Genomic DNA, 27,702 nt, shown 5'->3' with positions numbered 1-27,702 from the left:
TAAAAATTAGAATTGGTCAAGTAGAAGCCATTGACCCCATAAGATACCATGAAGAAATGAAATGAAGTCAAAAGAATGGGGAAAAATTTTGAAGAAAATGTGAAGTATCTCATCAGAAAAAAAAAAAAAACCTGACCTGTAAAATATATTGAGGAGAGATGATTTAAGAATGATGGGATAACCTGAAAGCCATGATAAAAAAAAGAGCTTAGACATCACTTTAAAAAAACCTATCAAGGAAAACTGCCTCAATATACTAGAACCAGAAGGTAAAATAGACATTGAAAGAATCCATAGATTTCCTCCTAAAAGAGATCCCAAAAAGAAAAACTCCTAGGAATATTATAGTCAAATTTCAGAGCAACCAGGTTAAGGAGAAAATACCACAAGTAGCCAGAAAGGAGCAATTTAAATATTATGGAGCCACAGTCAGGATCACACAAAATTTAGCAGTTTCCACATTAGAGGAGCAGAGGGCTTGGAATATGATATTCTGGAAGGCAAAAGAGCTAGGATTACAATTAAAAATAACCTACCCAGAGAACCTGAGTATAATTCTTCAGGGGGAAATGGACATTTAATGAAACAGAATTTTCAAGGCCTCTAATGTAGAACCAGAGCTGAATAGAAAATTTGGTCTCAAATACAAGATTCAAGAGAAGTATAAAAAGGTAAACATGAAAGAGAAATCATAAGGGATTTAATATGGATATGTTTACATGTCGAAATGGGAAGATACTTGTAACTCCTAAGAACTTTATCATTATTAGGACAGTAAGAAGAAATACACAGACAGAGGTCATGGGTGTGATTTGAATATGATGGGATGATGCCTAGAAAAAATTAAAAGGTAAGAAAGAGAGATGCACTGGGAGAAAGGGGGAGAGAAAGGAACAATAGAGAACCTGAACATCTAAGATGAAAGGGATGTGTCAGGAAGAGCTTTTACAGTGGAGGAGAAAAGAGGGGCAGCAGACAAAATTTGAACCTCTCATCAGAACTGGTTCAAAGAGGGAAAAACATACACAGTCGGCTGGGTATAGATATCTATCTTACTTAACAGAGAAGTAGGAGAGGAAAGAGTAAGATAAGGAAGAGGCTGATGGAAAGGGGGCAGATAAAAGAAGACAGTGGTTGAAAGCAAAACAGACTTTTGAACAAGAAAAGGGTAAAAAGAGAAAAAGAAAGACAAACATGGAAAAATAGGATGGAGGAAAATACACAGTTAATAATCATAACTATGAATTAGATGAACTAACCCATAAAACAGAAGCAGATAGCAGAATGGATTAGAAACCAGAATACAACAATATGTTACTTATAAAAAATACTTGGAACATAAAGAAACAAAGTGTAAAAATTAGGGGCAGCAGAAGAATCTATTATACTTGAGTTGAGGTAAAATAGTCACAAGTAGCAATCATGATCTTAGACAAAGCAAAAGTAATACACCTAACAAAAGCAGAAAAACTACATTTTTAAAAGGTACCATAGAACATAAAGGAACATGAATACTAAACATATATGCACCAAATGGCATAGCATGCAAAATTTAGAAAGTTAAATAAGTTACAGGAGGAAATAGATAGTAAAACTATAATAGTGGAGGACCTCAATTTTCCCCTCTCAGAACTAGCTAAATCTAACTATAAAATATATAAGAGAAGCTAAGGAGATGAATAGAATTTTAGAAAAGTTAGATATGATAGACCTCTGGAAAAAAAAACTGAATGGGAATACAAAGAAGTAAACTGTTTCCTCAGTTCTACAAGGCACATTCACAAAAATTGACTATGTATTAGGATGTAAAAACCACACAACCAAATGCAGAAACATTAAATGTATGCTTTTCATACTATAATGTAATAGAAATTACATTCAATAAAGAGCCATGGAAACATAGATTAAAATTACATGAGTTCATGTAAGTCTTCCCAGAAGAAACATTACATGTACACTTTTCAGACTATAGTCTAATAAAAATTGCATTCAATAAAGAGCCATGGAAACATAGATTAAAATTAACTGAAAACTAAATAATCTAATCCTAAAGAATGAGTGGGTCAAAGAACAAATCATAGAAGCAATAAATCATTTTATTAAATTGAGTGACAAAAATGAGACAATATACCAAAATTCATGGGATACAACCAAAGTGGTACTTAGGGGAAATTTTGTGTGTGTGTGTGTGTATGTATATATGTACATATATTGGAATATATACCTATATATGGGGTGTTTGTATACTTATTCCAATAAAACAGAAAAGTAGATCCATGAGTTGGATAAGCAATTTGAAAAAACTAGAAAAAAAAACAAATTAAAAAACCCCCATTTAAACACCAAAATAAAAATCCTGAAAATCAAAGGAGAGGTAATAAAATTGAAAGTAGAAAATAATTGAAAGTAGAAAATTATTAGGGAGAAACTAAATATAGACTAAGACCTCACACTGTAGGCCAAAATAAGGTCAAAAAGGGGAATAGGACTTAGACATAAACAGTAATATCATAAACAAATTAGGGGAGCATGGAAATATGTACTTGTCAGATCTATGGATAAGGGAAGAATTTTTGACTACACAAGAAATAGAGAGGATCACAGAAAGTAAAATGGATAAAATTTAAAGAATGTTGCTCTGAAAAAGGCCCCATTTTTCAAATATATAGAGAACTGAGTAAAATTTATAAGATTATGAAACAATCCCCAATTGAAAAATGTTCAAAGTATATAAACAGGCAGTTTTCAGAAGAAAGCAAAACTATTCTATAGTCATATGAAAAAAATGCTCTAAAATCACTATTGATTAGAGAAATGTAAAGTAAAACAATACTGAGGTACAACCTCATATCTATTAGATTAGCTAATACGATAGAAAAGGAAAATGAAAAGTGTTGCAGGGGATGTGGAAAAATTAGGACACTAACTCACTGCTTGGCTAAGCTGTACCATGGATAGATCACTGGGTTTGGAATCAGAGACTCATCTACATAATTTCAAACCTGGCCTCAGACACTAATTAGCTGTGTGATCCTAAGCAAGTCACTTAACTCTGTTTGCCATAATTTCCTCATCTGTAAAAGTAGCTGAAAAGTAGCTGGCAAACCACTACAGTATCTTTGCCAAGGAAAACCCAAAATGGATTCATGAAAAGTCAGACATGATTGAAAAGATTGAACAATGCATTGTTGGTGGAATTGTGAACCAATCATTCCGGTGAGCAATTTGAAACAATGCCCAAAGGCCTATAAGATTGTGCCTTTGACCCAACAATACCACTACTAGGTCTGTATCCCAAAGAGATTTTTTTAGAAAGGAAAATGTACAAAAATATTTAGAGCAGGTCTTTTTGTGGTGGCAAAGAATCGGAACTTGAAAGGATGCCCATCAGTTGAGGAATGGCTTAACAAGTTGTGATATATTGTGATGGAATACTATTGTGCTATAAGAAATGACAAGCAAGACAGTTTCAGAAAACCCTGGAAAGACTGACATGAATTCATGTAAAGTTAAGTGAGTAGAACCAGGAGAACATTGTGTACAGTAACAGTAATATTATAAGGATGATCAACTGTGAATGACTGAGCTATTCTGATCAAGAAAATAATCCAATATAATCCCAAAGGATTTATGATGCAAAATGCTATCCACCTTAAGAAAAAGAACTGATGGAGTCTGAATGCTGATTGAAGTATAATTGTTTACTCTGTTTTTCTTGTTTTTTTTTCTTCTTTGCAATGTGGCTAATCTAGAAATAGGTTTTGCATATTTTCACATGTATAATTCATATCACTTTTTTACCTTCTTAATGGATTAGGGAGGTATAGGGTGGAGCGAGAAAATTCAGAACTCGAATTTTTTAAAAAAAGAATGTTACAATGAATAACTTTTAAAATAAGTGGTAGGATGGGGGTGACAGAGTGGGGCAATATTTTATAGACAATAGGATTGAATGGAATCACTTGAGCTGGTAGAGGGGTTAGCCTTGGCAAAGAGTAAAGCTATTTCTTAATGTGTGCCAGGGGTGAAGGAGGAGATAGAAGCAGAAGGCATCGAGTGATATAAGATGAGGAAGAGGGGAAAAGAGAGCTCACAGAGAATCGCTTCAATTGTTTTTTTGTAAAATATGGGACAAGGTTCTCAGCTGAGAGAGTGAGGTGAGGGGGAACTATGGCAGATGTGAAGAGGGATGAAAAGGTTTGGAAGAGCTGCTATGGAAAGTGAAATAGTAAATTGACGAGGGAAACAGAATAAAAATGCCTAGCAGCACTGAGGGCCGACTTGAGGTTTCATAAATTTATAGTGTTCAGTCAGAACAGTTGCATGATTTTTTCCACCTTCGTGCAATAGCATCTTGGTAATTATTAGTGGTAGTAGTAGTAGTAATAATAAAAATACTAATAAAAATAATACGTAACATTTATATAATACTTACTTTGTGCCAGGCACTCTGCTAAGTACTTTATACTTATTTAAATCTTCAGAACAAACCTGGGAGATAGGTGCTTTTATAATCCCCATTTTACAGCTGGGGAAAACTGAGGCAAACAGGGTTTAAGTGACTTGTCCAGGGTCACACAGCTAGGAAGTGTCTGAGGCCATGTTTGAACTCAGGCCTTTCTTCTCCAGACCTGGCTCTCTATGCACAATATCACCTAGCTGCCACAAAAGCAGTAGATGGTAGGAGTGATCCAAGACTAAGTTTTGACAGTGTGTACTTGGAGCACTCATGAAGCAGAATGATAAGCATGACATCTCTGTCTTCTCCAATCAATCAATAAGTAATTATTAAGCATCTACTTGTGTCATACATTGTTCCAGTTTGGGGGAAAGCAAAGACATAAAATAAAACTCCCTGCCTTCAAGGAGGTCACATTATTCTATCAGGGGAGACAACATGTTCATATATAAGGTTATGCACAATACACATGTAATAATTGTAAGGTTTGTGGAGGATATTAATGCCTAGGGGGAATCACAAAACTTTGCATAAAAGATGGTGCTTAAGCGGAGCACTGGGGGAAGTAAAGGATTTTAAGAGGAGGTGAGGAGGGCCAAAGGCTCTATATCTAACCTGCCAAAATGCAATTCTCTTTGCCCCAAAATCTTCTTCCGTGGTTCAGGCCTATAAGCCAATAAAAGAGACTCGCTGATGTAGCTTAACTTCTTTTACGGAAAAGTCCCCTTAAGTTAAAAACAACTTAGGAAATATATCTCATGGGATGGATTCCCATAAAGATTTATGTAAGATAAAATAAGTCATTTCTTATCTGTGGTTACACGTTTGAACTGCCTCCCTCCTAAATTTTGCATGCCACAAGAAATGTTATTATATTTCAAAAATCAAATCTTTCAAAAACGAAATCTGAAGAATTTCAGCTTTCAAAGGTATACAGAGAAAACTTTAGGAAGATCAACCAGAATCTTCCCCAGTTCTCCTTTCTGATTGCCATAGTCCATCTTCAGATACTGGTATGTTTTTCCTCTTGACTTTCAAATCATGCAATTCCTTTTGATAAATTTAAAAAACTCAACGCCTCCCCCCCCACCTTTCCCAAAAGGAAATTTCTTATTCACAATAACTCTTATCCATTCCAACAGCCCAGTGATATCAATCTGCAACTTTTTCTCAGTACTCCAAGCAGACAGTGACAGGACAAATGTGGCTCTTTCCACAAGTTCGGTGGGCTTATGCACAGTGGGAGGTAAACAAGGTGGCCCAGAACAAAGTTGTAAGGAAGCTTAAGTTTATCTTTGGCTCCTCCAGCTTCCTATTTCAGAATTCTCCCCTCAATATTACTTGATACCCAGCACTCCTATTGATTAATTCTTTCTATCTTAGAATACTGAACCCAGTCAGAAAGACCTAAGTTCAGATTTGGCTTCAGACAACTTATTAGCTATGCACCCCCAGGCAAGTCACTTGACCGCCGTCTGCTTTATTTTCCTCATCTGTAAAATGGGGGGAAAATTGTATTACCTCCTATGGGTGCTGAGATGATTAAATAAGATATTTATAAAGCACTTTGCAAACCTTAAACAGAAATGCTAGCTGTGTATTGTTCAACTTGCACGTCATTGTATTGGGTGGGACTTTGCCTCCCAGAAAAAGCAAGGAAGAAAAATAGTGCAGAAAATTATTCAGGAGGTCATAACCCTCAAATATGATAGAAAAAGGTTTCCTAGAGTGTACTAGGCCAAGGACACCAACTTCTGTTCTTTTCTTGGAGAGCAATCGGTCTATCAACAGCCAAAGCTCTCAAGCTATTAGAACTTGGGAAGAACAGGAGGTAAGTCTGTTTGACCACACATAAAGTCTAGAACAAAAGCATGAATATATCCCAAAATAATGTGAATGTAGCAAATTAAAATTACTTTTCTTATCCTGACACTGGTACACAACTGGTAACTAGCCCTTTCAGGCTAAATTTTGTACCTCAGCTCTTGACAGGCTGTTTGTGATAGTAAAATCATAAGATCCAGGAGGTGCAGTGATTAAAGTGCTGGGCTGGGAATCAGAAAGACTCATCTTCTTGAGTTCAAATATGTCTTCAGATATATACTATGTGACCCTGAGCAAGTCACTTCACCTTGTTTGCCTCAGTTTCCTCATCCATGAAATGAGCTAGAAGAGGAAATGGCAAACCATTCCAGTATTTTTGCCAAGAAAATCCCAAATGGGGTCAGAAAGAGTTGGACATGACTGAAAAATGAACAGAAAAGATTTAAAACTGGAAAGTCAAATCACCAAAATTCATTAAGCAATGTCTGTGGGTCAGGCACTGGCACCGTGCTAGGCCCTGGAGAGCTGGTGGATGATCCATTAGTGGATGTTCTGGGGATCGTCTTGTCCCAGGACTGCATTTTACAAATAAGGAAAGAAAGACATCATAAAGCCAATACATATACGTATATGTGTGTATGTATACACACACACATATATATGTATACATACATAAATATACATATATACACATACACATACGTGCATACGTGTGTATACACACACAATGCTTAGAACATATCTATATATCTATATATATGTATATACATGTATACACACAAACACACATGCATTGTCTTAAGTGCTAAGAACACAAAAAAAAAACAACACACAGAATCCATGTTCCCAAGGAGCTCCAAGTCTAATGGGGACACAACATGCAAACAGCTTTGTCCAAACAAGCTATATGAAGAATAAATTGTAGACAATAGAGGGAAGGCATTAGAATTCAGGAAGATTGGGAAAGGCTTCTTATAGAAGGCAGTAATTTATAGGACTGGATTTCAAACCTAGGTCTTCTAATTCTACACCCAGTCTCCTTTGCACTACAACAGGCTTAGATTTTGACCTTGCTTTTCTTTTCTTTCAGAAACTGCCTTCTGCCTCTGTTCCTTTAGCTTCCATAGATCATCTGTTCAATTCTTGGCCATGATTTGTTCCCACCATGATTTATAACTCCAACCTGTGAAGAAAGACCTTTGCTGTAACCTCACTAATCCTCCCATTCCCTCTGCTCCTCACTTCAACAGCACCACAGGGTGAAGTGGGGGAAGTTCAGTAAGCAACAATGACCTGGGGGGACATACAGAACATGATTTTTTTAACTTAAGACTTTGTTTATCAATGAATACAGAGTCAATCTAACATAGTTCAATGAAATTGAGCAATCCCTGAAGTCAAAGATCTGCATTTTATCTGATGGAGGAAAAAAAAGGAGTAAACTTTAGTGCTCTAGGCTCTCTGCTGAAAACTCATAAAACCATTTTAACAGTTTAAAGTAATTCAAACACTGTTGCATCCACAAGGTCTATCCAAGTCCACTGAACTGTGTTCCCATTTTCCCTCACATTTTCACCACAGATTAAACACATTCTCTATGGGACCTTTGGAGTTTATGTCTTTGGACAAGTAACATGAAAGCCTCATATAACTTCAGTGGCTATGAGGGATTTTAGAGAGGAAAGAAATCTTTGAAGCAACAAGGACCTAAACTTTGAAAAGGGCTTATGGGACAAATCAACATTTTTAAATGAGCATAGCTAAAATTGATATCCAGAATAGGTGTTGGCACAGAATTATTTATATATGTCATACAACTCTTTAACCTTCAGAAAATGAGCTACTGCATCCTACTTAACTCAAATTTCTCAAGAGATTTCAAATGTAACACCATGTAGAGGGAAGATAGGAAGACAGAAAGAAAGGAAGGCAAGAAGGCAGATAGTAGATTTTTCATAAGTGATATTGAATGGGATTTTTCTTCATGTAGAGAAATTCAGAAATTGAAACCAATTAATTAAATAAAATTATTATGTTTATAACATATGTGATGGGATATATATATATATATACATATATATATATATATATGAACATTAACATTTATTTTTTGTGGAACTATCATCTACCTCCTCAATTAAAACTAGAAATGGGCTACAGGGAACAGAATAAGGGGCAGTGAAAATAAGTACTTGGGGCATATTTGCAGAAACCATTGGATAGAAATATTACTACTCCTCAAAAGTAAAATCTGTCTACTCAAGAAGAAGAGAGGGCAAGAATATTAATCTTTGGAAATATCCCAAGCCAGTTTCAATATTTGCTACCATGGAAGGAAACATGATGTAATAGAAAGAGGACTGGGCTCTCAAATCAGAGACCCTGAGTTAAAATCCTGCCTGTTCTACATACTACCCATGTGAGCTTAGAAAAATCTTTTTAACTTCTCTGATTCCATGTTCTCTATCTTTAAAATGAAGGGATTGGACTCTATAACCCCTGAAATTCCTTCCAGCTCTAAATCTACTAATTAAATTCTAATTGAAGAAGCACTATTTGAGATGGTTTAAATACAATGGTTCTAAATTTTTAAAGTCCCTTTGGTGCTTACTTAGCTATAAGCTAGTTAATGCCTTGCTCCATCACAGCTGCCTGGTGGGGCATCCACAGTAGATTTCACCAGAATACCGATCTCAAGAAAAGGCTTTTGGTGATATGATTGCATGAGGAAAGTAGCTTTCTGGAAAACGTGGAACAAACATTTTCCAATATCAACTGACCTCCCCCCCTTCTCTCTGTGGCAAATGGCCTGCTAAATATTAAGTACACTTTCAAGTCTGAGTGTGTACAGAGAAGTCAAGAAAGATGGTGAAATACTGGTGACCATGGCATATGAGGATCACTTAAAAGAACTGGATTATTTAACCTGAAGAAGAAAAGACTTAATGGGGACCTGATCTATCTTGAAGTATTTGAAGGGCTGGCAAATATAGGGGAGAGTTGGTTTGGGCTCAAGGATAAAACTAGGAGCAATGAATGAAAATTCCAGAGAAGCAAATTTTAATTAAATGTACAGAAAAACATTCTGACAAATGCCTCCAAGTGGAAGCAGTGAGTTCCCCTCACACTAGGGGTAATGAAATAAGTGTCATAGAAGAGATTTCTTTTCCAATTTGGGCTGGAATAGATTATTTCTAACTCCTGTCTGTCTAAAGTTCTCTGATTCAGTGAAAACCTGATGCATCACACCTAAATGGGGGAAATATGAAGTACAGGCAGAGAGCACAAGGATACCCCTTAAGAAAGATGTGGAGACTAGCGATTAAGACCATGGGAAAAGGACAGCTCTTGAACTCCACTAGAAATATGATGATAAAGTCACGAGGAAAAAAGGGGTTATTTCTCTCTGCCTCCTTCCGTCAGCTGTGAAATCAAAAGAACGTAGAAGGATTTATGACCTTGGAGCCAAAGGAACAGGAACCTTTGGTAATAATAATTATTATAATAATTAATAATGATAATAGTAAAATGTAGGGAAAGTAGAAGAAACAACTACAAAGAAAACCAAAGTCTGTCATTTTTTTCATGTAGATTGTTTGTTGGAGTTGTAGTCTTCTGGTCTTTGAAAAGGACCCTCTCTCTAAGACTATTTGGAGTCAGGGCTAGTTATACTTACTTGGCCTAAAGGACAGGGTTTTCTTTCTTTTTTAGAGTAACACTTTGAGAAGCTGAAATCTCTCTCTCTCTCTCTCTCTCTCTCTCTCTCTCTCTCTCTCTCTCTCTCTCTCTCTCCCCCATTCTCCCCTCTGTCTCTGCCCGCCCCATCTCTCCATCTCTCTCTCTCTCTCTTTGTCTCTCCCTCCCTCCTTCCTTTCCTCTCCCTCTTTTCCCAGTAATCTCCATATTGGAAAAGATATAACTGAAATGGAGAGAGGGAGAAAAAACAGAAATACAATGTGAGCATGAGTAAAAATAGAGTGTGAATTGATCCATAACAATGGATAAATTTCATCAAGTAGGGGTGTGTGTGTGTGTGTGTGTGTGTGTGTGTGTGTGTGTGTGTGTGTTTGTGCTTGTATTCCAGATTATGTGCTTATTGGCCACCATTTGATTTCAAGATGGCAGATTAACTCATCAATCAAACTATATCTTGATACCTTTTAATGGTGTGCTGACCTGTGATTTCATTAGAGTAGGAAACTCCCTGTGAGGAAACTCACTCTAATAATGTACAACTAAAACCTTTGCCACTTAGAGAGTGTAAGGTTAGAGGTCAAGTGACTGTAAGTGAGAAGTTAAGTGACTTGTCCAAAGTCACACAACCAATATGCATCAGAGGTGGGACTAGTATGCTCAGTCAATTCCTTTTGAAATTATCCTGGAACAAAAAATAAATAAATAAAGCAGAGAGACGCAATGTCTCATGTTGGAATTGAAACTAAGACCTTATTTCATTTGGCTAATTATGTGCTAATTATATACATTATTCTTTAACAGATGTAGTATATTCTAGTAGGGCTTGTCTTTGTTTGCAGCCTTTTCCCATGGGAAGCCCTACACCTGTATTTTAATTGAGTCTCCTCAACTCTGACTTATACCCAGTAACATTTACCAGTTGCTAACTCCTCTGTTGGCTGTTTTACTGCATCAGCTGCTCTGCAATGAGGACCCTTCATTTTCTCATTTCTAATCAGGAGGCTGTCCAGGTGGCAGCAGTATTCCATGACAGCTTTCACTTTTCTTTGGCCAATGAAGAGTTCTTCTTTTTGTTGGATTTTTTTAGGAGTTGGTATGCATATGGCCTAGAGGGTAGCATCTAACTGAGATTCTGTGGAATTTTATTCATAATTCAGCATTCTATTTTTAGTGAAAAAGTTCATTATTGTGGATGCTGATTATCATAATCTACTAGTAAGTATGGATGCTTTGTACATGAATGTGCTATTCTCCTTCAAATGAATTCCTTCATGGAGAATTGAAAGCCCAAGAGGGAAAAGGTGCTCTTGAAATATTAGAAATTTAGCTTGATAATAGATTCTATTTTACTTATCATACCTTCCAGCTTTGACATATAATAAAAGTGATAATGTTCCATTGGTTATGAAGAATGGATTATAGAAGATAGAGTCAAAGGTAGAATATCAGTCATGGTATGATTTGGGCATATTGGTAAATTTTCCTAGAAAATCTAATTAATTAAATAACTGCCAGAATTCACATTTTGTTAGTCTTTGTTTTTAAATCACAATCTCTTTGGTCAAAGATTTTGTACTCAAAACCCAAGTGCTTATTTGTAACTATATCACAGTGTAACTATATCATCACCACTCCATGATAGTGAGCAAAATTAGAAAAGATTGGTACAAAATAGATCTTTATAGTTTGAAGTTCTCCAGGGCAAGTCCAATGGAAGTGTGCTAAATTTGAAGACTGTGCTTTAGAAGTAATAAGAGGTCTTTCATTCAAACAGAACATTTGTTTAGACCCCCTCTCAGACCAGATGGAGAAGATTAACAAAGAAACATGCTATCAAGTGAGCATTTTCATATTTTGAGGGAGGCTTTCATTGTCCAGATCTGTGGTTTCTTCTGTGTAGAAAGTACTCAGTGTAAAAATTCCCTCCATTTTTGTAGATCAGGAAATTCTCTGTAATTTGAAGCCTTAAAGACTTGCTTATGGCAATGAGAATTTCATCCTCGGGCACCAAGTCAGTATGTGCCAGAGGTACAACTAAAATCCAAGCGTTCTTTTATTTAAGACTGGCAGTCTCTTTATTCTTTCATGTATAAGAACATGTAATCCATGTGACAGAGTCCTGGGAAAAGCAAATCATCCCAATGGACTCAATAACTCAAACTTCACGTTTCCCACATGCATCTGATTGGCCTCCGTTATTCCTCCCACCCCATTCCCTAAATCTGTTGGGTGTGTGTGTGTGTGTGTTTGGCTAATCTTACACTTAATCCCAATTCCACTGGATGTTCTTCTTAATATGAAGCAGTCTCCAATGTGGCAGCTCTCTCCCACAATCCTTTGGTTCCTTCTTCCAGCAATTCCTCCTTGTGCACAATAATATTCAATGGGCAAAAACAACTTGACTGTAGCATATTTGCTCAATAAAAATTTTTACATAGATTAAAAAGTCCATATTTTTATCATTGGGATGATATTGAATTTCTATATCTAGATTCCTTTTTTTTCTGGAATTTAAACAAAATTTTAGAGATGCTACTTAATTGGAGTGTGCTTCAGAGAAATGAGTACTTACTAGATGTGACAATAAGCTTATATGAATGATTTCTGCAAGTCACACATCCAAACCAGTTTTAATACTTCAGTCACATCATATAAAGACTGCTAACCAAGAAGCTTCTTAATGGAAATTATTTGTTATTTGCTTGAATATGTATTTAACTTCCCATGAGGACAGCTAATGTATTATTATAATGGAGCTCTTTATAATAGACAGTAGCCATTTATACTTTGCACCATTATATCACAAACAATTACTTCCAGGCATCCTATACTTTCATAGGTCTATGTTATCAATTTAGAGTCTCTTTCAATGGTACAGATTAAAACCTATCCATAACTGTGCATCCTTGCTACTCTTGTTAATATCTTCCTGTAAAATCACTACAGGGCTCTTCCCATAGATCTCTTGACACTGCATGATACCAGTGAAGTGTAAAAGTGGCCCAGTGGCTATTTCTTACTTTTTTCATTAGTAGTGGTGTGGCAGTAGTAGTAGAAGTCATCATTGTCATCATCATGGTAGTGGTAGTAGTAGTGATAATAATAATAACATGAACTATGATGAGGCTTTACCTTCATAGTTTTACCTTATAGTTTTCAGATTGCCTCCACATGCAATTTGTCATTTGATTGATTCTCATAATTCTAAGAGGTAGGCTGACCAAATTTTATTCCCATTTTGTATGAGAAAGAACAGTGTACCTCAGAATTGTCATTAGTCAAAGGTGACTCAAGGAGTCAATGGTGGTATGTGAATGGCCACAATATGTTAAAAATGAACTAGAAAACCTGGTCACATCAAGGTGGCTTGTCCATCTAATGCGGATTGACTATGTTTTCTGCATTAGATGTATTTCAGAAAAGTTGTTTATAAAAACATGTATGTACAAATAATAATTTTGAGTCCTATTATAATTGCTAGAATTCAATTTCATATTATAAAATAAGATGCCATGAATTTAAGATGAAATATCTTTATCTTCATATATATATATATGCACATATATATATATATACATGCATATATATGTACATATATTTTTTCCACTGATTTGTTTAAAGAATTTCTTTAAAAACACTATTATCTATCTATCTACTAATTCAGAACTGAAGGACAGCTAGGGGTAGAACCAAAGTTAGTAAAGTTTGAATGATTTCCTTCCCCCTTCCCAAGCTCTCCTTGACACGGTAAGAATTGTCACCTGATGCTGATATTGTTGACAGAAGTACATGTGGTTAAACTGATCTTCAGGTAGTAATAAGTGAATTTGAGAGTGATGGAAAGTTTGGATAGGCACATGTGGAGTTTTGTAAGAATGTGGGGTTCCAGCAGTGCAAGAGTCTTTGGTTTCATCTCTGAATAGAAGAATTTGTCAATATAATCTCTGGGTCAGTGGCCTTGTCTGGAAGTGCAATTTAATTTGAATATCACTCTAATTAATAAATTTGGGGGAGGGGAGTGAAGATGGGGTAAATTCACCAGGTTCTGAAAATGGCACAAGAGCAAAATATTGTACCAGCAGATGACCCCTCAACCAGTAGGTCAGTGAGCCCAAAAAGAATCCAATTTCTCATGATTACATTCACTGTGGGGTAGCAAAACCCTTCACTTGCAATTGTCTGGCCATTTCACATGTGCCTATCCATACTCCACATCCTCTTCTCTCCATGAAGTTCCAAAGTTCACAACTTCTACCTCCAAACATCCTTCAGTCCTGCTTTCCAATTGGGAAAAAATACTTTTACTAGTTTACCGGTAAGTGAAAACTGATTTTAATAAGGTGCTACAGTGTGATACGATGATTAGTTCAGGTTTATACCTTTAAACTGACATCCTATCAGGACAGTCTAGTGGAAATATCTAGCACATAGTTGGAAATCTGGCATTGAAACTTGTGAGATGTCAGAGCTGGTGTTATAGATTGGAAAGTCATCAATATATAAATATTTGTTAAGCACTGGACATTAATTTAATATTCTAGCAAGAGAATATAAATACAGAAGAGAAAAAAGTCTGCAGGCCACACTTTAGGGGTCACCTATATTAATGGAGCAGCAAGTAGAGTGTCTGGATATGACAAACAGCTGTTTCTTAGAACAGGTAGTTCATGAATGTATAAGGAGATTAATTATATGCCATGTGTTCCTAGCTAATAAATAAAAGGTGGTTGAAAGGTGATTGTGGGTGAAGCACTCAATAACAATTGTCTCAACACAATGAACTTTGACATAGCAGTCTGAAGTAGAAACCTCCCACAATCCATCACGGTTGTTCCATTTTGCAAAATGGAACTGGGGTGAAATGTGATCCTTATTTAGAAAAATCAAACACTTTCAGATCACTTTATTGCAAACCAGAAAAAAAGTATGCTTACATTTATAAAATGCTAGTTGCTCAAAAACATCTGCACATGGACACTTTATCTCAGCAGAGATAAAGAGATTGTTACAAGGGAAATAACATCTTATAAAAATGGAAATATGACCTAAATGGGGTTAATGGAGAAGCCCAGAAAGTAGAACAGATTGTATATAAAAATTAATCAGTCCAAAGAAAGTAAAGTGATATGCCCACGATAACAAAGTAAGTGCCAGAGGCAGGGTTCAAACCCAGTTTGTTTTTGACCCTAAAAGCCAATATTCTCTATACCATAGTGTAGTAGGGCCCTTTGATGATTGATACAGAGCCAACAGAGAACACATAAAGAGGACTGAATTATTTCTTTGCATCCAAGAAGGATGTTAGAGAATTCCGCATTTGCAGTTATCCCCTGAAATGGACGAGTTAATGGTACATATCAAATAGCCATCATAGACTCATAGCTTTGAAAGGGACCTTCAGAATTATCCAAAAACAGAGAAGGTAGATGACCTATCTGAGGTCACACAGATAGCAAGAAACAGAACAAAGATCTGAACCCAGGGCCTCTAATTTCCAATGTGGTGTTTTATTCACAACATGATTCTGCCTGGAAATCATGCCTCTCTTAATGCTTTCTGAAATAGCATTCACTTTTTGATTGCCACAATCACACACTGATTACTCCTTTGAAGCTTGTAGTCCTTTAAACTCCTGAAATTGATTAAGGCAAATGGCTATCTGATCTTGCCTCACCTATCTGGTACTTGAGGTGATTCTTTTAAAAGTGTAAGCTTTTATATTTATCTTTATTAGATTCAGTCCAATGTTTTAGTTTTTCATGTTGTTTTTACATCTTGAGTCTATCAAGTATGTTATATCTCTCTCCCAGCTTTGTAACATCAGCACACTTGATGAACTTCCATCTATGTCTTTATCCTAGTTATTGATTAAAAAAAAGTTTAGCAGCCTAGGGCTGAGCAAGTTCTTGAGGAAGCCATGCTGGCTTTTTATAAGCATTGCTCCCTTTTCTGGACATTCACTAGCCTTTGGAAATGATCCATTCAAGAATTTCCCCGGGAATCAAAGTCAGCTTCACAGGCCAATGAAAACTCCATTCTCTTCCATTTTCTGAAAATCAGGGCAATATGTACAATGCTGTAGTCCTTGGATATCTCTCTTATTCTGTATGATCTTTCACATAGACTCACCATGATTCCACAATCACAGCTGCATGTTCTTTCAGTATCTGAGGATATAGTCAGTTAATCAACTAGCCCCTACTATGTGCCAGACACTGTGCTAAGTGATGGATATAGTTCATCTGTTCCTGGCACCTTGGATTTAACAAAGACAGGGAAGTATTTTAATAATATCTTAGTAAGCAAACTAAGGATTGAGCTTTGCTTTTTCCCTTCACATCATCCCGTGTATCAGTCCTGCCCTTCATTTTATTCTCTTATCTTTTGACCCAGCAATACCACTACTAGGTCTATTTATCCTCTAAAGTTCTAAAAACTGTGGGTTTTTTTTTGACATTAACTTTTCTAACCAGCCACAGTTCATTCTGAGTTTTAGAATTCAATACCATTCTTTTAGGATCATGTGACACTCTTGTATTCATCCTATTATTAGTGCTGGATTGTAATTGCACATATAAAAGGATCTTTCTACTAAAGAAGATCCCTCTACCAAGGAAGGTTGGCACCTTCTCTGCAATTTATAGTTTCAGATCACTCAGGGTTACTCATTCAGTTTATGTCAAAATAAGGACTTGATCTCAGGTCCTCCTGGCATCAAGGCTCACTTTTCTATACATTTCTTGGTGAAATCCAAGTTCATGGGTGAGTTCCTTGTGTCTCTCCATAAACCTCTTCAAACCATTCAATTTTTTTCCTCCTCTTTGGAATATTTTTTTCACATTAGGTCTTCTTAGTGTTTGTATTTCATTTCCATCTCTTGTACACACTGACTTTCCATAAGGAATTTAAATTCACTGTATCCTACCTAACTTTCTTCTAAACCCTTTGAAATCTGTTCTTCCAAAATGCCTGACTTTTTTACCTTCTTTATTAGAAATTATACATGAAATTAGACCCCTCCCATGAGAATCTTTCTCCAAGATTCCCTTCATTTCTACACCAAGAGTGAGTTCCTGACTGTTAGTCACTATCCAACCTAACTCTTTTTTCCCTCTACCTTTTGAAGAATAAAATTATTATCATATGATAAGGATCATTAAATGAACCTTCCTCTCAATATAGATATATAAAGACTATATTTTGTGAAAAGTTATTGCTAGCAAGGACCTGTCTTGCCTAGTCCTTATACTGGATCTAGATGAATAAAGGATCACAGTCAAAGCCTCACCTTTGAGAATGACACTGATCTGTCCTAAATAGTGATGAGACAAGATAATGGTGGTAGACTCTACAAAACTCTCCTCTGTCTGAGTGCACAGAAAATTTACAAATGTCTGCAAAGGATAAATAATCAGAATTAGATATGGTGGATGATTCTGAGCCCTAACTTATAGAGAATACCCAGGAAAAGGGATCTGAGAGCCACAGAGTATTCTATGTGGACATAAGCCCCAGAGATCCATTTACACAGTTGAGCCTCAGTAAAGAAGATCTTAAGTGAAAATAGAAAACATAATAATGCCTGCATTTTTCAAAATATATATCTTATTGTGTCACAGAGGGACAGTAGATTGGCAATTAGAAGACCTAGGTTTTATGGTTTTCTTTGTTTCGTAATTCCAGATAAATCATTTAATTTCTCAAGGCCTCAGTTTCCTTCTATATAATATTAGAAGTTTAGATTATAGGACATCTAAGATCCCTTTCAGCTCCAACTTTTAGAACCCTAAGGAACAGTTATGTACAGTTGTGATCATTGGGACTCAAGAAATGTGTACTGGAGCTAGAAATGGTTAACTCTCCTAATAAAAGAAATGGTGAGTCTGTCTTTTGAGGACAGACTCAGAAGATCTGAGATCCCTTATTTTAAAAGGTAAAAGCTAAGAGTTAATAAGATAAAAATGTATCAAATATTAAGTGAAGTGGGTAAAATGAACACTAGCCATCAGGAAAATTCTGGACTCTTAAGGGAAATTCAAAAGGCATAATATTGGGACAAGTAAAACATTTAAGATACTTATTAACCCAAGAGATGGCATGGAAAAAGTAAAAAACATGAATAACTCCAAATATGTTGTGAACACTTTCTAAATGAGAGCCAGGAATATCCAACAAAAGAAGACAAAATACAACTTAATTTTAAGGTTTCCATTTCTTAGGACAGGCATGACCTTCCCTCTTATATACCTTGTTTGTTTGGTTTTTTCCAGTTAATTTTTCTCAATTATCATGCATTTATTTTCTCTCTCCAACCCTGCCCAGCCATATCATGAAAAAGAAAACAAAGCCCTTGTAGCAAATATGCATGGGCCGGCAAAACAAATTATTCACATTGGCCATAGCCAAACATTGACAAGAGAATATAGGTCCGAATGAAAACATAGCCCTCAGCAATATCATATAGAGGTAAACTGAGGTTCAGTGAAATAAATTGCTCAAAGCCACACAAAGGATAAGTAGCTGGGCTGGGACTCTGTCACTCATCTGACTCCATATTTGAATCCAAATCTACTGCTACTTCCATGGTCCCAGAGGATGTGTCATAGTTTTACCTACAAGCATGCTAATCATTTCTAGCTTTTTTAAATAACCTTTTTAGTGATGCTTAATATTATGTGGGCCTTTGTAGTTGTTGCATCATGTTGCACTGATATCCAATGGAAAAATATGACCCCCAGATCACTATTTTTCTTGTCTAATATGCTCCCAATAACATATTTTGCTATCATATGTTGAGAATTAACTCCTTAGTAGTTTTTTGACATGCATTATTTTCAATACGATATAACAGATGAGCTAAGAACTGAATCCATCATCTTTCTAGCAAAAGAATATAGAAAGGCATCCTAATAGTCCTTATCCTTAACTTATATCTCTCTTCTTTTTTAAGGTATCAATTATGGTACATATCAAAAATACTAGGTGTTTTCCTTAGGTTCCACACGTTGAGAGTACAAACAGTATCATATTTTAATACATCAGCAAACTTGTCACCAGATAATTAGCTAATAGCCTTCTCTCCAATCTGAAACATCTGCACACCTATTTGTAAAAGACCAACTCTCACATGCAATAGATTTTTGCTTGTGTATAGGTGTTTATACCCCCTCATTCTTTCAGAAATTGAATTGAATGTAAATGCTTATTACTTTATAGTGTATATGGTTGCACACCACTCAAAGAATTCTCTCTGAAGTCCCTGCAAAAGATTCTGACTTAGCAATCTTCTTTCAAGTAATAATTCACAGTGATGGCATTATCAGCAGAGTTTCCCTAGTGGTACAGCAAGGAAGGCACCACATGTGCAGCACATTTCCCTGCAATGCATGATAGTATTTTTGAGTCAGAATTTTCATACTTGCCTATTAGGCTGGTTACCCAGAGACGTTGGGAGAGTAAATTCATTCATTTCTAGGTTCACTGTTATAATCTTGGTTATATTTGTGTCTCTTAGATATAAATTGTAGCTTCTATGTTGTGTTTACTCTTAAGTGTTTAAATCTATGAAAAAAAAATTGAACATTCAACTATATTTCCAAACTTCACACACTGAAATGAGAGATTAACAAAGTTATGACATATTTCAGTTTTGTTCATAGTTTTGATTCTCAAATCTTATCCTTATTACTTAAGATTTTTGTGTCAATAATAACTCAACTAATACTTGAGGAATTAATCATTCCTACTTGAAATCTGAGTTAGGGACTAGTGGCCTAGAAAGGAAAGTCTTAGCACCATTTCTTCCCTTCCTAAGATCAAAGTGCACAGAACTCTATTTGGGTACATTGCAAATCCTTCAAGGAAAGTTAATGAATCTAAACCAGGAGTTCCAAAGTTATCTGCTTTATTCCATAGCAGTGTAGCAAAATTAGATTTTAAGGGTTCATTATTAAATGGTGGCACCACAATCCCTGTGAGCCTTTTGAAAACAATACTGTGCTTCAGGGAGTGTGTCAGGAAGCCAGAACATTTATTCTCTGCTGCTGCAAAGACAGTTTCTTTGGAGGTTTCATATTTGTGTTTCATTAGGTGAAATATTGTATTGTGTGCTTATAAGGTCAGAGTCACTTTGACTTAATGGGATTTTTCTGTCCATACCTTCCTTCTCCTTGTCGTCTCCCTCTTTATCCCCCTTTTCTTCCCCTTCTCCCCCTCTTCTTCTCTTACCTTATCTTCTTCCTCCTCCTTTTATCCACTTTCTCCCCCTCCTCTTCTCTTGCCTTATCTTCTTCCTCCTTTTTTCCCCTTTCCTCCTCCTCTTCTCTTTCCTTATTTTCTTCCTCCTCCTTTTCTTCCCCTGTTCCTCCTCCTCCAGTTGCTTCCATCTTCTACCTGGAGAGCACTACTATAGGGGTTTGAATTTCCCATAAGTGAAACTTTGATAAAGATGCAGGAAAGGTTCTACACTTGCCAGAATTCTATGTTACCATCTCCAAGAAATATTAATTCATAAAATGGCCTTGGGGATAGGTTTTTTACGTCAAGTTGAAATATGTTCACCTATCAGATATGGATGTGACATTTTACTTCACCATCTACTTAAAGTAGATTTTTGCCACAAACTAGCAGCGGAGCTACTCTGTCTTTTCTGTGCCTTATATTAATCTGTGCCATCACCACCTTATGCTTTGAAGCAGAGTATCTTTTTTATTTTTCTTTTACTGTTTCCAGAGCACCTTTATTTCTCATGTGTGACTGAACCAACTCCTTCTAAAGGGCATTTTCTGCTATGAGGTCTTGGGGTTGCCTTTTTCCCCCACATTTCTACTGTCAGATCTCCTATTGGCCAACTTTGACTGTAAACAGGAAAAATAAAAACTTTACTGCAGCCATCAGGTGCTTAACAAATGGAAGTTTGCAAACTGAAAATTTGTTCTTCAAATGTGGCAGAGTTAAGGACCAATTGATCCACCTAAAACAACTGCAGAAAGATCACATTTCCCTTTCCATGAGACAAGTTAAATTCAAAAACAGAGCCAAGGCCACAATACAAACTGAGAATACCAGAGATAAATATGCCTCTCTGCTTCCTACATATGAGAATACAAAAGAGAAATACTTTTTTCATTGTGGCAAGCTGCCTCCGTCCTTAGGCAAGAATATACCAAAGGCAAGTCAATGATAATTGTTTCATGCCACTTACCTTCTTTCAGTGCTCTTGGCAACTCTAGCACTATAAGTTATAGAGAAGGTGCCAATCTGCATTGATAGAGGCAGTTTTGTTTTGTGGTTGGTTTGTTTTTTTCACCAGGGAAATCTCTATTCCTGTAAAATAAAAATTTCTATCCCTATTCCTATATTAACAACACCTCTAATCAGTGGCCATGGAATTCTTCTACTCAGGGTATTTGAAGAGTAGAAGATTTATATTTCAATTTTCTCTCCCACAAGTTTGTAAGCAAACTGAACAGAATTAACAGTTGCCATATAATGCTATGTCAGTGTGCTTGCACCAGGGGAAAACATACAGTATTTGGCCACACTGTCAACATGGACACAATTGTGACTCTAAAACTGTTTCTATAAAAGTGGATATGTAGATAACTTGGAGTTTGATTGAGCATGCCAAACTGAACTTGGAATTTACTGACTGTTCACATCTTTATAAGGAATCACAAAAATGAATAATGGAAGGCTTTCTCATAGTCTACTGAATGATCATTTGATAGTAATTCAAATTATGGGATGCTAGTTTTCTGTCTCAGTATTAAGCAAGAAGGTCATTCAGCTCTTTATCAGATGGAATTTCCTTGTAAGCTCAAAGTATACTTTTAATCCCTCAATGGAAAGTAACCAAGGATTTTTCTCTTGAAACCCCACAATTGCTAACAAGATATCAAGATCACCCAAAGTAGCATATCCATCTTTTCAGGTTACTGTATTTTTTCTGAATTATGTGTCTTTTGGTATAGGTATATGAAAGAAAAGATCTCTTATAGAAATACCTTCTATGAATGGTGTATATTTCTCAGAAGGTTTTTGTTTTTTAAGAAAACTTTTCCTTGCCTTCCTTTTTGTCTCTCTTCTCTGTGGATATGAAAAAGACATGTGTTGTTAACGTTCTTCACTCTTCCTTTCCAGGTTTTCCAGGGCAATTTTGACAATGACACACACCGAAAAAACGTCATTGACCCTCCCATCTATGCACGGCACATAAGGATCCTTCCTTGGTCCTGGTATGGTAGGATCACCTTGCGGTCAGAGCTGTTGGGTTGTACCGAGGAGAACTAACAAGGCCCAGTGCTTGGAAACTCTGCTCTCTATATCCTGAAAAAGTATCTCCATAGAATAAACTGTGCAAAACCTGTAGGAAACTGAATGTTTTGTTTGGTTTTTTCATGAACAAGTGCTCAATTTATGGTAGGCCACTGTCTTTTGTTAGGAGGTCTAAGCCTGCCCTTTAAATCTTCCAACCTGATTTTTGTCCTTTAGATCCGTTCATGTACACATTCTCTCTAACTGTGGAAATTACCTTTCTCATATTCTTCTGAGTTGTTCACACTGGTTGAAATATGTTAGGAAAAGAGAGTCGTGTCTTTTTTTTTTTTTTTTTACAGTGAAGGCAGAATGTTCTGATTGCCTCAGTGTGGAGGCGGAGAAAGTGGAAACTAGCCTCTTACTTGTAAAAAAAAAAAAACACTGCAAATTAGCAATAAGTTTTGTTTTGTTCTCTTTTTTCCCTTCATGAAATAACTCAGCATTATCTTAATTGTTTCCATGTGCCAACCAAACATTGTCAGTATTTATTGCACATTTTTGAAAAAAGAATCTGTGGTATGCACTCCTTGTTGATACTATATAAACTACCTTCCAATTCTATTCTTCAATTATTTACAAAGCTCTTGAAGTTTCTCCCCCACATAATTCTGTTCAGTTTTCTTTCATTAGAGCATGGCCTCAATGCATCTAACCTTTTTCAGTTAAATTTCATTCAATTAAAAAAAGTTTTTGTTTATATGAGGTACAGATCTTAATATGAGGCCCTTCTAAAATGCCTGGTTCTGACTTGGGAATATCCATGGCTTTATTCTGAATGGAAGCCATACATACAGAAATACCACAAATAAATTTCCCCAATCATATTATCCTTTGGCAATATAGTTATCAAAGGAAAACTGGAAAAATAGCATTGTATTCCTTAAAGTCTACATTTTCCACCAATTATCACATTTGGTTTTAAAAATTGTTAGCAGTACAATTACAAACCCAGTTTAATGTTATCCTACAGCAAGGTTTCTTAACCTTGTTTATCTGTCATGGCCCCTTTGACATACTGGAAAAGAAGTCTGGAAATCCCTTTTTCAGAACAATGCTTTTAAAAGTATAAAATAGAATACATAGGATTACAAAAGAAACCAATTATATTGAAATCATTGCCAACTTTTTAAAATTTTTTTCAATTATCAGACATTCATTTCTCCGTCCCACCTCTTTCTACCTACTTGGAAGAAAGGAAAGAAAAAAGGAAGGAACTCCTGTATCATGATCGCAGCCAAGCAAAACATAGTCCAACATATTCCTACATTGGTCATGCCCCAAATGAGTTTCTTATTCTGCTTATTAGTCTAACATGTCTCTGTGTCAAGGTGGGCAGTGTCCTTCTTTATCCGTCCCCTGGAGTCATAATCATTTACTTGGTCAGAGGTCATAAGTGTTTCAAAATTGTTCATTTTTATAATATCGGTGTTATAGTAGAAATTGTTCTCCTGGTTCTGCTTACTTTACTCTGCACCAGTCCACACATGTTATTCAATGTCTCTTTAAAACTGTCATTTTACTCATTCCTTACAGCACAATGATATTCCATTACATTCGTATACTACAATTTGTTCAAATTGTTCAAGTTTTTTTAAATGTTCAGGGACCCCAAGTTAATAACTCTATTCTCCAGTATGCTTGTTTTAATACTGCGCTGCATAATTTTGCCCAAAGTGCTCAACTTGTATGTTGTTTACTGCACTTCCAAGTAAATAAAATAAAATTTCGCTGAGATTGGAAACTGATGTTCCTAAGAGAAAACACATTTCACAAGCCTCAGTTGGGGAAGGGGGGAAAGAAACATCCCCAAAGCTAAAACAGTCTTTTTTTCAAAATGGAAGTCCAATTCTACATATTATTGCATTTTAAGAACCCTGAAGACATTTCTAAGCAATTTTAGCAACAATTAGGTACAGAGAGTGGAGGTTCTGCTCACCAAAATCCCTCAAGTTACTTGAATTTAAAAAAAAATGAAAAGAAGAATAAAGAAGCAGAGATGTCTCCAAAAAAGTACTGATCCTTCAAAGTGTATTTATATAAGTATTTATTTTGTAAGGCTTAGACATAGGATTTTCAAAGACTTGATTTAAGGGTCTTATAAAGGTTAAAAGAAAGTATGGTATATGTACAAAATGTTACAGTCCTGTGCAACACCATTAAATTTTTCAGTTTTTTTTTTCATTTGTGCTGCATAACAAAAACCACTAGACTGTTACTGTCTTGTCTGTAAGTGTGCTAACAGCATTCCTTAATGATGTATATACAAAGTGGTCTTCAATCATAGTGAACAATTTAAAAGAGAAAGTCAATCATAATGGCATTTTTTCAAGAACAAAAGCTATTGGTACAAGAAGAAGATCATAGAAGTTGGTCATTGACCAGCAGCTTCAAAAGCATCACTTTAGGCTCTAACAATAAAGCTTTGTTTTAAAATATCTCAATTGATGATTTGTTCCCATTAGACTCCAAAAACTAGGTTGCTATTTCCTCAATTATTACTTTACCCATTTATGTTACTTTCCAGTTGGAGTGGAATTTTTTTTCATTTATCTTTTTTATACATAAAATTCCTCGGTTCATGAAAAACACAATGAAATGTCAAGGCTAAAGTCCTTTTTCTATCAAATTTGATAACCTGATTCCTTTCCCACTACATTTATTACCAGTCTCTTTTGTGGATTGTGTTCCATCCTTAAGAGGCTGAAGAGAGAGCTCAAAATGTTAGGACTAATGCTTTGTGGTGATTTATGGAGGGAAAAACATCACTTATGATGCCATCAGATACTATCCTGGGATTTTTCTAGTGATACTATTCTTTTTTATTATCAGTTTGCTGGAGATATTGGTTAAAGCTACAACTGTAAATTCAGTAATATGTTGGAAAACATTGTATTATCTTGCTTTTGTATTTCTTCACTGGCACACACATTGTTTTGTCCACTGACACGAAGAGCAAATGTGACTTACGTGTCACCTGTCTTTTTCTTATTTGCTGGCAATGGTGGAGTTTCTATACATGAAAAAGTTGAGAAATGTTGTGAAGCAGTCCTTAGCTTTTGCATCAATTGTATAATGACCCTGAACTGGAGCAAAAATGTTGGATTTCAACTTCACACTCTGCCAGTTAAATCTGAGTAGGCAGACCACACAGAAAGATCTAGATTCCATCTTTTCAGGGTTTGATATACGTTAATTCTGTGGCCTGGAAGTTCTAACACACACGCACACAATGGTTTTATCTATGTCCTAATAAAGCTTTTGTCACAGCCTCTGGTTCTGATCTTTGCATTGACTTTCTCTTTCGGAATGATTACATACAGATTAGTGTGAATTCTGAAGACCTAAAGGTAGTAATGAGTGTATCTTTGCTAACCAACAACTTACAAACTATAATATTCAGTGCTGGCTTCTGATGTGTCAGTAAGTACAGAGGTATCTGAGACACATGACTTTTGCAACCTTTCAAGCTGTGTAATATTCAGATGTTTTTGTATATACTTAAATCATGTAGAATGATGTAAAAGCAGTATGACCTTGTCTAGTCTTCAAACTTACAATAAAACTTTTGAAAATCTAGGATACTTTTGAAGCAGTTGTAATTAAATACATTTATAAGAATGCACAAGTTGTCTGGACATGAATGACTATTACTATTGACTACACATTATTTTTGGTTCATTTAGTTTTCATATATCTAACTGAACAGACATGGAAGTAAAGATCAATTATACTGCCCTTCAAGTATGATTAATCCTAACAAAAAGTCCATTCCAAATATACTAAAAGTAATACAGACTTCATGTTCCTTTGGCAGCAGAAATTAAAATTTACTAAAAAATTGCTCATCTAGAAGAGTTGTTTGAGAGGGAAAGTGGAAGGGGAGGGAGAAATGAGCATTTATATAGTACCTACTATGTTCCAGATACTGCCTTAAGCATGGTTTTCCAATATTATCTCATTTGATCCTAATAACCCTATGAAGATGCTGTTATTAAGTCTAGTTTTCATTTGAAGAAACTGAGACAAACAGGTTAACCAAGAGGTTAAGTGACTTGCCTTGCCCAGGATCACACAGCTAATAAGCATCTGAACCTGGATTTGAACTCAGATCTTTTTGACTCCAGACCAGCACTCTACCCACTGGGCCACCAGTTGCCTTTAAGTATGTTTGGCTTCAATGACAAAGATCGAATGGAATGCATAAGTGTGCCATGCTTTCTTTCCTGTTATTCCATCAATATTGATCATGATCTATCTATAGCCTAGTAGATAGGTCCAAAGGAGTTATTTGAGGGCCCCTGGAGGTCATGTGTCTTCCCTTGGCTCTCACATCTAATGAGTAACACAAATGGGATTGGAATCTGTGTTTTCTTAACTCCAGCCTCACTCTGGTCTAGTACTCTACTCATTTGGCCATGCTGTGTCTTCCCTTTTATTAATGTGATGTTATTGTCAGCTGTTTTTGCAGCTTTCACGATCAGGAAATGCTTCAGTGGTATAATAAAGCTGTGGCTCTCCTCTTTAGTGGTTATCCAAGATTGTCCTCTGACAATATGGCATTTCTCAATATAACATTTTCTTTCAAACTGGATGAAGTGATTGCTCAAAGTAAATCACCTTTTTAGAGCCTGGTGCCCATAGGAATGATATTTCTGGTCTTCTGGACATTACAGGAGAGATTCTAAAGGAGATGTTTTTACAGTACTTGCAACAGTTTATTCAATCTTTGAATTCAGAAGGGTCAGAAAAGCAAAAATGCAATACACAACATCATTCAATAAGCTAGAGTGAGCCTGAGAATGTGCTCAGGGTTGTCTGTTGTGGTACATACAAGCGTACACACAATCCTTACTTAGCCTTATTTCACTGTTATTTTACAATGCTATTTGCATTCCTTCCCTGAATAAATGTGGTTTTTCAAGATATTAGTAATCACAAATATACTTTTCAGTGAAGCCCACAGAGAACCATAATGTTATTCACAAGGCCAGGGATGCATAGAGACTGGAGCATGATTATTCAACAGAGTTCTCCTACCACAGATCCTTTGAATTCTTTTTACATTAGCCTTTCAAAATGAAAGAAAAATAAGTAGGTAGCTTAGAGGGCAGTGCCAAGGAGAGAACTGTGATCTTGGTTGAAATTCAAGTTGTTTCTGCAAATGGGAGAACTGAGGGGAGGGTGGGCCATTGCAATATGTTAGGCCAGTACAGAATCAAAAATTGAAAAAGGTTTATAACCACAGCATTGAATGCAGATTTCTGAGGCTTTAAGTAAAGATGATGGTAAAGAGGCATTAATTTCTCCTGTCACTAAATTAATGTTTTATATGTATCTCTGCTCACAGAGGCTAATCATTTAAAGATTAAAATTCACATTTTTGTTCCATTTCATGATGAAAAAAG

At 35.9% G+C, this 27,702-nt stretch overlaps 1 protein-coding gene across 2 annotated transcripts in view; it reads left to right on the top strand.

Annotated features, from left to right (window-relative positions):
* EDIL3 (EGF like repeats and discoidin domains 3) overlaps positions 1-25,873 on the top strand; it is a 603,737-nt gene extending 577,864 nt beyond the window's left edge. For both annotated transcript variants that reach the window (XM_036740910.1, XM_036740909.1), the window contains one exon: positions 22,121-25,873. In XM_036740910.1, the coding sequence (XP_036596805.1) occupies positions 22,121-22,270 (150 nt within the window). In that variant the 3' untranslated portion in view covers positions 22,271-25,873. The remainder of the gene's footprint in view (positions 1-22,120) is intronic.
* Positions 25,874-27,702: the final 1,829 nt, after the last annotated feature.

The sequence above is a fragment of the Trichosurus vulpecula genome, chromosome 1 (assembly GCF_011100635.1).
Source record: "Trichosurus vulpecula isolate mTriVul1 chromosome 1, mTriVul1.pri, whole genome shotgun sequence".
Lineage (NCBI taxonomy): Eukaryota > Metazoa > Chordata > Mammalia > Diprotodontia > Phalangeridae > Trichosurus > Trichosurus vulpecula.
The sequence above is the reverse complement of the archived record's forward strand: the minus strand, read 5'-3'. Positions and strand labels throughout refer to the sequence as shown.